The 12,591-nt window shown below is 65.4% G+C and overlaps 1 protein-coding gene across 6 annotated transcripts in view; it reads right to left on the bottom strand.

Moving 5' to 3' along the window:
- Positions 1-12,591, bottom strand: part of ZFPM1 (zinc finger protein, FOG family member 1) — a 69,648-nt gene that overhangs the window by 27,803 nt on the left and 29,254 nt on the right. For all 6 annotated transcript variants that reach the window (XM_082436862.1, XM_082436866.1, XM_082436865.1 and 3 more), the window contains one exon: positions 12,284-12,412. In XM_082436862.1, coding sequence (XP_082292988.1) covers positions 12,284-12,412 — 129 coding nt within the window. The remainder of the gene's footprint in view (positions 1-12,283; positions 12,413-12,591) is intronic.

Below are 12,591 nucleotides of genomic sequence, written 5' to 3'. Positions count from 1 at the left end.
GGGTAACGGCCGGGCAGGGCGGGTGGCCCCCAGGTTCTGGAGCCCTGGCCCTGCCCACCCCGTCTCCGCCCCCGCCAGCTGGTGCCGTGAACTTCTCCTCCTATCGCTGGGACATCGCTGGGGATTATTGATTTTTTGACACAGAACAACAGCCTGTCTTTATCGGGCTGAACCCTGGCCCCAGCTAATGGTGGAGCTGGGACCGCCTGGGGATAGCCAGCAGCGCAGCATGGGGCCCAGCCCCACACCAGGTTTCTGACGGCCCCTTCACCATCCCCACCCGGGTCAGAGCCTTGCCCCCCGTCCCACGGAGCCTGAGCACCACGGCTCCCCAGGCGCCTCAAAATGGGAGGCCTTGAGGTCTCTCCAGCCTGCTCAAAAAGCTTAAAAAACAAAAAGCGCCCTGGGTCTCTGGGCCTTAACCTTCCCACCTGTGAAGTGGGCGGAGGGCCCCACCAGCCCCTGGCCCTGGCCCTTTGGGTCTTGGGAGACCCTGCGGACTGAGAACAGGGATGGGTGGGGGCCCCTGGCTCTCCCCAGCCCAGCCTGGTCCTGGAGGGTGGGCTGGAAGCAGGACCGGTGAGATAAGGTAAAGAAAACACCTCCTGTGCAAGTAGCTTATCAGGCTCCTATCAGCCTGGGCCTCCCGGACCCTGCCCTGTTTTTCCAGGAGCCAACGCCACCGAGGGCCCTTCCTTCCGGTCAGCCTCCAGCTCACCGCCTCTCAGCGGGCCGGCCGGCCCACCCTGCTCCCTGTGTCCCCGGGCCCCACCCTCCCGTCCCTCGGAGCCCTGTCTCTCTGCTGCGAATGGGCAGGAGGGGTGGGCATGTGGGCAAGCGAGGGTCTGGGCAGAGGCCGGGTGGTCAAAGGGGTAAAGGGAGGGTGCCCCGCCCTGCCACTGCCAGGACCTCGGTGTTGCCCCCAGCCTCGGGCCAGTCTCGTCCTACCCCAGCCTGACAGGCGCCCACCCCCACCCGAGAGGCAGCGGCGGGCACTGAGGTTGGCCAACACCATCGAGAATGTCCTGACACTGCACCACCCCGCAGGACCCGCCCTTTAGGGAATAAGCTCCTTCCAGAGGTGACAGGCCCTGAACGCCTGTGGGTCCTTTATGAGCACCCTGGCTGCTCCGCCCACAAAGGAGGCTGAGCCTGGGGAGGGCTATGTCTTGCCCAAGGTGCCACGGCTCTAACTGGCGCACTGGGCCCCAGGGCCCCTGAGGATGACCGGCATGAGGCCAGTCCCCGGGAACTGCTAAAGCCCCTCTCGTAAGCCGTGCGCGCTCACTGCACCGTGCGGAACCAGCAGACACCTGCTCTCAGGGCACTGATGACTCAGTCCTCAAATCACCACGTGCCCTAATGGGTGGTTATTCTCCCCCTTCACAGACGAGGAGACCGAGGGTCAGAGGGGACCTGGCCACACAGTGCGATGGGGTGACTGAGTTCAAGCCCAGGCCCCCGACCCCTGTCCAGTGCTCCGTCCTTCTTCCTGCCCCTTCAGGGGCAGACAGGGAGGAATAATGCTTGGGCAGGGGCCTGGAAACAGGAGGCTTGGAGGACAGAGCGGGCCCAGGCTGGTCCCCACCCCAGACACAGCTCCCTCCCGCCCAGGAACCCCCAGGGCTCCCCCACTGGGCCCTCGATCGATCGATCGAGCACTGTGCTGCCACAGCCGGGCTCCACCGGGGTCTCTGCCTCGGTAGCCGGTGCTCGCTCTCACCCGCCAAGGTGACTGCTCCTGCCCTCTGAGACCCAGCAAGGTCCCGGGCCTTCAGGGGCCGGGGTGGCAGAATTTTGGCTGAATTAGCAAGGGCCCAGGAACCAGGGAAGGTGGTGGGCGGCGGTGGGGCTGCACCAACGTCAGCCCCAGATCTGGGTGTTCGTGGGAAGACGCACGCACGGGCAAAGCAGCACGGGTATCTGCGTGCAGTTTGCTTCTTTGAGAATCATTTCTCCCCTTTCTTGGAGAAATTGTGCCGACTGAAGCAGAAATAAGAAAATAAATGGCTTGCTATCTTCCACATGGCTGCAATGAGTATCCTCCCCAGCCTATGCCTGTCCGCGCTGAGATTAGTTTTCGGGGGTAAATTCCCAGAAGCCGAACTGCTGAGTCAAGGCAGGGGCATCTCAGCACCCTGAGGGGCTCGGACAGCCTGGGGCAGTTCCAGCCTGAGCACCTGGACGTGCGTGAGCGCTCGCGGGGCTGGGGGTGGACGGCCTGGTGCCCCTGCACCCAGCAGCTCCCAGCCCCACAGAGACCACGGGTGGACCTGGGACAGCCGGATGGATGCCAGGGCCATCTGCCCGAGGGACGGGGGCTGGGGCGTGCTGTTGGGGGATGGGGCCGAGGACGGGTGGCCACAGAGGCTCTGCCTGCAGGGGGAGGGGGTGGCCAAGGAGGCAGGACCCCTCCCCCGCAACACACAATAAGCCCCCGATAGCATCGCTCATTTCAGGCCCCGCTCGGCCCTTTCGGGCAGGATATGACCAGCCCTCAAGCCGATGGCGGCCCCTTTGTCCCATCTCCAGGGACCGATCTTATCGGCTGCATCCACCGCCGCAGTAATGGAAACATGCGGTGAGGAAATAAGAAGTTACGTGCGGAGATAGAGGCCTAATAACAAATAAATAAATAAATGAGGAGCCCAGCGCCGCATGGGGTGGGGGCTCAGGGGACAGCGTCAGATCAGGGGCCGGCCCGGGCGGCTCCCATCCTGGGTCTGGGAGACACTCTCAGCTCGCCCAGCCTCGGTCTCCTCACCTGTCAGGTGGGCCCGGCAGAGCTGCCCGCGCCCTGGGCTGCGGGGTGATCCCGTGACAGACGGAGCCCAACACCCGGGCGGTGGGCCCCGGACCCCGATACGCCCCAGCTGGGGCTGCGGGACCCCGCGCGTGCTTGGAGGGGGCCGCCGCGTCGCACACGCTGACACCCCCCCTCCCCCCGCTGCCCTGCCCGTCCGCCCCCGCGGTTCCTCCAGACAGCCTGAATGTCCTGTCCCCGTCCCACAGAAGAGCAGCCCGAGCCCAGAGAGGGGCGCCGTGGCCCCTAGGACCCCAGAGGCAGAGGTGACAGCTAGAAGCCAGGTCTGCCCCGGCGCCAGTGGCGGGGGCCCTGCCAGCCCGGAGAAGCGGGACGGTAACAGTGCTGGCGACGGTAACGGGCAAGGGTGACCGTCCTGGCCCCAGTAACCGTGACCGCACAAGCCCTGCGGACAGCACCAGCAGCAGTGCCCGCCCTGGTCCCGGGAAGAGAACCCGCCCGCACTAGCAATGGCACCGACAAAGGCGACAGAGCAGAGTGGCCGTGACCACCTGCCGTGAAGGCCAGCCTGTCATCCCAGGTCCCCCCACGTGTGCGTCCGTGGGCTCTCTACCAGGGAGGCAATGGTAGGCAGGGGAGCTGACGTGCCCCAGGCCGCACGGCCGGGCCACGGTGAGTCTGAGCTTGGGCCCAGGAGGACGACTGGGAAGGAAACTTCCAGAAGGGGCAGCCATCTCCAGAGGCTCCCAGGTGGGGCTGGGCAGACCTGCACCCCCTGATGTCTGGGAGGCCCTGGTGGGGCAAAGGCGGACGCTCAGACGCCCAGCCTGGGGGGGCGGCCGGGGCAGGAAGCCGGTGGAGGGCGGAGGAGGAAGCCGGCTCGATTAGCGCCCACGGCCGCAGATAGCCACTCCCGGAAGGCGGTGAGGTCAGCGGGCAGCGCGGGGCAGGAGGCCAGGCATCGGCCCCCAGCCGCCGCCAGGACAGTGGGGACCCGGGCCGCGCTCTCCGCAGGGCAGCCCGCTCCCGCTCAGCCTCGGCCGGCGGAGTCCAGGCCCGCCGAGGGGGGCCCGGGAGAAGCCCGTGGGGCTGGGCTGGGAGGCGGGACTGTGGGCTCCAGCCCTGCTCAGCCGCCCCGAACCTCTCCGGGCCTCAGTGTTCACACCTGAAATGCGGTGAGCACAGCACCGGCTGCCACATTTCCGTCTCAGCCTTTTCACGGGTCCCGTGTCCACCCTTGAGCCCCTACAGTCCACTCACCATGTAGCCAGCAGCCCTCCCGCTGCCCCCGGGTCACCCCCACGGTCTCACCACCGGGGTTTTGCGCTGGCCGTGCAGGCAGTTTTCGCAGGTGTCCACGGGGCTGGCGCCCCCGCCCGCTGAGCTCTCGGCGCAAATCCCTGCGGGTGAGGGGCTCGCCACCCCCTGCACTTCTCAGTGCTTAGCCTCTGTGCCCCTGCTGACCGTTCTCTGCTTGGGCCGCGGCTCCAGGAGGGCAGTGGCTGGCTGCATCCCCAGGGTCTATGACAGGGACCAGCACACAGTAGGTGCTCAATAAATGCAAACACAAGTGAGCGAGCAGACGGGCTCCACGGCAGGGGAGTCTGGTGGGATGGCGGGTGAGTCTCGCTAAAGGGCGGCCCACTGACCACCTGCCCCTCTCATGGGTCCCGGCCCCCACCTGACTCCGAGGCCCAGGCCGTTGTCAGGGGCGGAGGCTGAAGTCAGAACGGGGCCGAAGGATGGCTGCCCGCTGGCCGGGCTGATGGTGCCGGGCGGTCAGCGCCTCCAGCGTGAAGAACTGCTAACCAGAGCAAGGGCACCGCCCAGGGCTGAGGGGTCAGCAGCCCGACCACGGGGGGGCCGTGGCCTCAGCATCCCCTCAGGGTAGAGGGAGCGGAGGCCCCTCTGCTCAGGGCCTTTCTGGGGTGCCGTGTGTGGCCTGGTGCCCGGGCCCCTGGTGCCCACTGGGCAGCGCGGGGCATGGCATCCGTGCAGGCCAGGCCAGCCGCGAAGGAGAGGCCGCAGGCTGTCGGTCCCCACCTCGGCCCCGGCCTGGGAGCTCTGCCCCAAAGGGCCCTGCTCGGAGAGGTGGGCAGCTCTGAGCCTTGGTGGTGGATGCTGGCCAGGGGTTTGGGCCCCTACCCTGGCCTGGGGACTGATGCTCTGGGGAGGGGCTGGAGAGGGCGTCATGGAAGAGCTCAGGGCCCGGGGGACAGCGGGCAGCCGAGGTATCCGTCGGTCACCCTCGGCCCACGGCTGGCCAAAGCCTGTAACCCCCGAACCCACTTCCAAGACAACCACCTACAGAATGGGATCCTCCCCTCTCTGCGCCCACCTCCTCCCTCCTCACCCCTGCATGCGTCTAGACCCAGCTGGGCCCGCCCTGGCCTCAGGGCTCCCGCCTTTGCTGTGCCCTCCGCCTGGTACACTGTCCCCAGGCGGCGGCTGATTCCCCTCCCTCTTCTGGTCTTTGCCCAAACGTGGCTCAGGACACCCTACTCAGAACTGCCCCTTCCTTTGTTCCGAGCCTCCCCTCCTCGGACATGGGACATTTTGACTTCTTTATTATTTAGTCTCCGTCTCCCTGATGAGAACAGCAGCTCTCTAGAGGCCTGGGCTCTGCTGGCACCGGGCAGGCGCTTAAAACGCAAGTGTTTATCGAGTGAATAAACGACCTCCTTCTCTTGCCCGCTCCTGGGCTGGACACCCCACACTCCTTTGTCTCAACGGCCCGTGTCACCACACAACACACCTGCCACTTCTGCCAGCACCTGGTAGGTGCTCAGTAAACACCTGGGAAGGAAGGCCGACTGCGGGCACACACAACCCCTCCTTAGGGCCCCCCCAGCTCCTGGAGTCTTGGTCTGCTCAGCTGTCGGAGTGGGGTGTCAGGACGGGCGGAGGGCCCACTGCGGGTTTTCAGGGAACGTGGCCCTCGGGGGACATCTGGGCTGGACCCCCTTCCCTGGGATACCGAGGAGAGGTGGCTCCTGACACAGCTGCTGGGTCTGGCCTCTGGAGCTGACCCCAGGCTGAACCCTGCCATCCACCATCGCCCCCTCCTGTGCCCCTCACCACCCCCGCCCGCTAATCTAAGATAAATAGGCCTATCGGGCCGCAATGCCAGGCCCGGTGATAACACAAAATAGCTGAAATGATTTTTCCCACCCACACATGCTGAGCTGGCGGGAGGGGACGCGCGGCCAAGCCGTATCGGCCCATCTCCCCAGCTGTCCATCAGGACAGGCCGTCCTGCCTCAGCTGCCCGCCCACCGCCCGATAACAAACCTTGAGGTTTGCATAGAAACTCCAGGCGGCGAGATTAGTCAACCGAGCGCAGCCCAGATAGCCAGCCCATCGCCCTTGCTCACGTTCCCGGCGTGAGGATTCCCAGCCTCCAGCAGGCCCTCGGAACCCCGGCGCGGGGGTGGGAGTGGGGGGGGTGGGGGGTGAAGCGGGCTCCAGTCCCCAGGCAGGAAACGGCACAGATGCATCCTCTGGCCCCTCCCACCAGCTGCCCCCCTCCCCGTGCTCCCGGAGGTGCTCGCCCACTAACCCACTCTCCGCACAGCAGCTGACTGAACGTCCCACTTAACACCCCACCCCCCATTTTACAGCCAAGAAACCGGAGGCGTCTCCCTATGGTCTATGGCGTTGAGCCCAAACCCTGACCCATTTGTGCCCTGTCCCATCTCTCCTCAGCCCTGTTCCAGCCTCTAATGCTCCAGCCACGCCCATGCCGTCCAAACCTCAGGGTCTTTGCACATGCCAGCTCCTTGCCTGAACACCCTTGGCCCACTCCAATTTATCCTTGGGGGGTGGGGAGGCCCACCTATGGTGCTGTCCTGGCCCGACCACCTGGCTGTCCCCTCTGCTGACGTGCAGTGAGTGGGGACGTGGCCAGCCTTCCCATCTCTGCCTCTAGGGCCTGGGATGAAGCTGAGGGGAAAAAAAGGTGACACCTAGGGCTTCCCTGGTGGTGCACTGGTTAAGAATCCGCCGGCCAATGCAGGGGACACGGGTTCGAGCCCTGGTCTGGGAAGATCCCACATGCTATGGAGCAACTAAGCCCGTGAGCCGCAACTACTGAGCCTGCGCTCTAAAGCCCGTGAGCCACAACCACTGAGACCGCGTGCTACAACTACTGAAGCCCACGCGCCTAGAGCCCGTGCTCCACAACAAGAGAAGCCACCGCAATGAGAAGCCCACACACTGCAACGAAGAGTAGCCCCCACTCGCCACAACTAGAGAACGCCCGCGTGCAGCAACGAAGGCCCAACACAGCCAAAAATAAATAAATAAAATAAATAAATAAAATTAAAAAAAAAAAAAAGGTGACACCTGATGTTCAGTCAGTTGAAATTTGTTCTGTAAACAGTGGTCACCAGGAAAGAGTTCCAGGCCCTGAGACACTTACAGGTGAAGGGGACCCCGGTCCTGGGGCTCTGATCACACAGCCAGGTCACAGGACTGGCCACCCCCTTCTTTCTTGGACCCGTGGAGCCCAGGCCACTTGACTAGCCCCCAGAGCTGGTGGGGAGCCCCTGTGGGCCCCCTGGGTTCATCACCTTGTTCCCCAGCTACGCACGGCACCCCCAGTGGACAGCCCTGAACTCAGGATGTCTGAACCACGTTGCCTCCCAGGCAAGCTGTCAGAGAACTGGATGGACATGTGCTCGTTCTCACCTCCCCTGTGCGGGACACAGTGTGGGGGGTGGGGAGGGCAGAGGAGTGACACCTGCTTGGTCCACCCCAGGCAAGTCCCTGGGTGGAGGGGACCCCCCACGAGGTCTGGCTGCAGAGGATGCTCCCGGACCCCTGGGGCCCCAAACCCAGGCCCAGCGCCCACTCACTGCCCTCCCTCCGTTTTCTCATGACCCGGCCAGGAGCCTGAGGTCATGGTGACTGCCACTGGACAGAGGCTCCGAAGGGGGTCATGAGGTAGGTGACAGGCTCAGGACCCCACAGTCGGAAGGGACCCTCAGGGCTCTCCGCCCTTGTGGGGGCTGCCTGTCTGCCCGACCCTCTGCTTTTTCTGGATGTTAAGTGTGGAGACAGAGGGGGCAGCGGGTCACTGGGGGCCGCGCACCCTGATGGGCAGAGGGCACCGGGGACCACAGAGCTAAGGCAGTGGCAGCTACCCTCCCAGATGTGCTTTGGGGATTTCAGATTATAGCTCTCAGCCATCTGCATATCAGAATTTTAAACAGCCAGCCCCTCGAGCGAACAAGGTCATTTCAAAGATAAAAATACCCAGCTCTCCGGGTCCCTGCTGCCCAACCCCTCTCCCTTCACACTCCAGCCAGCGGCTCAAGGGAAGATGAGGGCAGGGCCAGGCAGGGCCAGGCAGGGCAGCCCCCTGCCCACGGCGGGCTGTAACTGTCCCCCACAGACCCTCAGCCGGGGGTGGGTCCCCTGCTCTGCTCTCATCCACTTCCCCCTGAGGCAACCCCAAGGGACCCCCATCTCCCTCGGGACCAGACCCCCCGCCCACATGGCACCCTGCTCAGGCCCCCGGGAGCCTGGTGTGGGCTGTGCCTCTGCCTGGCACTCTCCGCTCCCACGTCCACGCGGACCTCCTGGCCTCAGCGCCTTCGTGCCCTCAGGCCCCTCCGGGTCACCTTTCTGTCTAGGACCCCTGCCTTCCCACCCAGACCACGGTTGGCTCGCTGGTGGAGTCTGGGCTCCATGAGGACGCAGGACGCCCCGGACTCTCACGAGTCAGCGGGCGTTTACCCTGCACCACGCAGCGTGGCCTCTGCTCCAGCCTCGCGACGGCTGCTGCCCCCGCGGCTCAGAGGAGGGAGGTGACATCCCCGAGGCCAAGCGGTCTCAGACCCAGCCTGGATCCCGGCTTCCTGACGGTCAGTGGGGACCCCTGGGCCGAGGTGCCCATCACCAGTAGGGGCACGAGAGGTGGCTCCCCCCTTCCCTGCTCCGTGGCCACGTGCTCGGCTGGCCGAGGGGTTGCGGTGCCGTTCTGCTCGACAGCGGAATTCTGGTCTCAGAGAGCAGCTTCTCCCTGGAACCTGCCTACACGTCCCCTCCCCTACCCAGAGGCACCCGGGCCACCAGGGCGAGATGACGGCACTGAGTGGGGAGCTGCTCTGTCCTGCGTCCCATTTGTACAGATGAGGAAACTGAGGCCCAGAGAGGTCAAGTAACCAGCCCACAGTCGCTCAGCAAAGCTGGACCCCGGCCCAGGCAGGCAGGAAGGCTCCGGCCTCTCAGCACTGCTGCGGTGGGGGTGGTCCCCCCTTGAAGCAGTCACACTTGAGAACTAGCTGCCGGCAGCTAGTGACCTGATGACGGTCACAACGTCCGAAAGTGAACACGACACTCTGACCACATCCCAGCCTGGGTCTGGAGCTCTGGGGTCGCCGGGTCACAGGTGGGAGGAGGGAGCTAGCGTGGGGACACTAACAAGGCCAGGAGAGAACAGGCCCCTTGCACACCCGCACTCTCGTGTGTACAAAGCCCTCAAGGGTCCAGGACCTCGCTGTGTCTGCAGCGCATGTCGAGAGCCCCCTGGGAGGACGGGGCTGGGAGGCCTCCCTCCTGCCTGGTGCCGTGTACTATCTCCTGGGGGTCTCTGTGGCCACCTGCTCGGGGCCTTGACTGCTGCAGGCAGGGCGGCCGCGCTGCACCCACCATGCAGCTGGAGAGAGGCACTGAGACCCAGCCTCTCTGCCGGGCTGATGTCACCTGCCCTTGCGACCCTGCAGTCTCAGCACCCTCCCTGGGCGATGGGTCTGACCCACAAGCCAAGTCTTGGTCAGCAGACAGTGGCCAGAAAGGCGAGATGGGGGCGACCACCTGCATGGGCCGCACCAGGTGTGTGCGAGCCCCAGCCTCCAGGGCCCACCCTCACGCAGCTCACGTGGGAAACCGAGGTTTGGGGCCCGGTCACTCCTCAAAGCCAGACAGCACAGGGTGCGCTGCGGTCCAGACCAGCTCGCCATCCCAGAGGGAAAGGCGGGGGTGCCCCCAGGCACAAGCCGGGTCCCCAGGGCTGCACTTTTCCCCATGGGGGACGGGGCAGGAGGGGCAACTGGAGATCTAAAGACAGACTCAGATGGCGGGGTGGGGGGAGACACGAAGGGGCGGGGCTCAGAGGGACAGCGAGGGGAGAGGGGCCGGGGAACCTCGCAGGGCACCGGGACCTGCAGCGAAGGCCCCGCTGGACACCCCTGTCCCCCGGCCGGTCCCTGGGCTGGGCACTGCCCTTGGGGACAGCGGCCCAGGCAAGCCTGCCACCCTATCGCCAGCACGGCGGCCCCTGTGAGATAAGAGCCCACGGGGCCTCTCTGGCTTCCCGGCCGGACGATAAGCGTGGCCTGTTCAGGGTCTGATAGGGGGCGGCCACCACGGCGGTTGGCCGGAGGCTGCTTATCGGCCCATCGCTGCCCACTGCACAGAAATTCCTATCTGTGGGGGCCGATAGGGAGCCCCCCAGCCCCCGAGGATGCAAATAGCGCAGGAAGCTCCCGGGTGCACCCACCCAAGCCACGGCCCCCACGGCCACCCCGGGGCCAGGTTCCAATCTCCAGGGGCCTCTGCCTTCCCGTCTGTAAAACGGGGATGGTGATACTAAGTCCGCAGGGTGGGCGGGGACCGACCGGAGGACAGCTGAGGCTGGCGTCTACACACTTGCCGCCCGAGCTCCGGAGCCAGGCGGTGGGTCTGCATCCTGGCTGTGCCACTTCCCGGGTGGTGATGTAGACAGGCCCCTTAGTTGCTCTGTGCCTGGATCTCTCCATAAAGGGGAGGGTCGCCTCACCCCTGCCTCGAGGGGCTGGTGTGAGGACCGCCTCGCACATTCCGCCCCACGGTCACCCTGTCCAGCAGCTGCTCTCTCAGCCCCCCGCCTGCCCAGTGGCCGATCGGGCCCACAGGCACCCAGGCGGTCCCTGGGATGTGCGAGCCATGGGCCGAGGCAGTGCTGAGCCAGCGTCTCTGGGTGCTTCGTTGTTACCCTGTCCTAGAGCTGGGGAAACTGAGGCGGCAGAGGGGTCTGACCGCGGGCCCCAGCCCCACAGCACTGTCCCGTGTGCGTGGAACGGCCCAGCCCCGGCAGGTGGGTATCTGGCTCAGCTGTGCCCGACCGGGCTGTGAGGGCCTCGTACACACGACCTGCCCCTGGCCAGGTGCTCCTTGTGAGGAGAGGACATCCCCGCCAGGGCCCTTGGGGCCCCTCCCGTGCCTGTCACTGAGTCACTGAAGTGGGGTGGGGGGCGGCCGAGTCCATCCGGAAGGGCAGCGGTGTCCCTGTGCTAAGCCCCATTCCCATCCTGGGGCAGCAGAGGGGACCCCCCCAGCCTGTCTGACCCAGGATGCTCCACTCCCAGGCAGCACCATGGCCCATCCAGGTGGGAGACGCTGGCAGTAGACTGTTTCCCTGTGGTCCGGGGTCACCATCTAAGTTGTGCCCACCAGGCCCATCCCTCCCTCTCTGGGCCTCAGACACCTACCTACTGTAGGAAGAGGTGTGTTAAATCAGCAGGGGGATCGGAAGGCACACGTGCCACCTCATCTACTTGGTGCCATGCAGACATCACTAATCGATCCCAGCACTCTTTCCTTGACATCTTGGGATCCCGATGAAGGGTCCACATGGCCACTCGAATTGAACCTGGCAGACCATCTCTGACACCCCTGGGAGACCATGGGGGTCCTCTCTGCCCTGGTGAGGTCTCCCTGACCCCCACAAGATGAGGCCCTTGCCATGTGCCTCCTCTCCACTGGCCACTGACTGCACTTGCATCATCCCAGCTCTCTGAGGACCCTGTTTGCTCAGAGCTGTACGTCGGGTACACAGCAGGTGCTCGATATGTGCTTGCTACGTGCACGTGCGCCTGGCCCGAGGGTGCAACCTCCGTTCTCTCCCTCTCTTCCCGAGGACCACGCCCTCCCTCCTTCACCCAGCAGCTCCCAGGACCCCTCCGAGCGGCCCCGGTTCCCCTGAGCCGCGTCAGTTGTACTTAGGAATCACGGCAACAGCCGACACGCCCAGCCTGCCCTCTACTCATACATCGGTGGAAGTGGGGAGCCACGAGCAGAACACATCTGGTGGGCCCTCCGAGGTCAGAATTCCAGCTACAAGTGGGGGTGGGGCAGTGCTGGGAGCACGAAACCGCCTTCAAAGACACTCCTGACCCAGGACCCGGCGGCTTGGAACGGCTTCCTGCCCCCTGCCACGGGCGGCAGCCACCCCAGGGGTGCGTCCTCTCCACCCACACAGACCTGAGCCCCTAGCTGGGCTGGGGGGCCCAGGCACTCGGGCCGCTCCAGACTCGCATTTCCACCTCCAGGGAAGCCGCTGGCCCACAGGCCGGCTGGACTTTGCAACAGACAGACCTGGGCCTGGTGCTTCCCCACCCATCTCCTTGGCCAGTGGGCCGGGCCTGTCGCACCCGCACCGTCAGGGTGGCCAGCTCCCAGGACCCCCAGAAGGCTGGGCCCCAGGGCTGCCCTGGAGAGACAATGCCGCCAGACCCCGGTCACAGGCGCGCTTACCTGGCCCGCTCCAGGGGCTGCTGGCCTCCTCCTTCTCCAGCCTCGTCTCTGGCTCCGGACCCTCCGTCTCCTCGGAGCCTCCTGGGGACGTGGGGGGTGGTGGTAGCGGTGGGGGTGGAGGAGTAGCATCTGCAGGAAGGAAAACACCAGAAGGTTCTACTGAGCCTCAGGGCACCAAGTTGCCCGTCCACCCCAGCCTGTGGCCGGGAGGGATACTGAGGCCCAGGTGGGTAAGCACGTGGCACAGTTCCCGCCACCACCCTCCCCCCACCAGCTTGTTCTCAGGGGGCGCCGTCAGACATCTCCGT

This window comes from Balaenoptera physalus (assembly GCF_965194825.1).
Source record: "Balaenoptera physalus genome assembly, chromosome: 19".
Lineage (NCBI taxonomy): Eukaryota > Metazoa > Chordata > Mammalia > Artiodactyla > Balaenopteridae > Balaenoptera > Balaenoptera physalus.
This window is presented reverse-complemented; position numbering and strand designations above follow the sequence as displayed.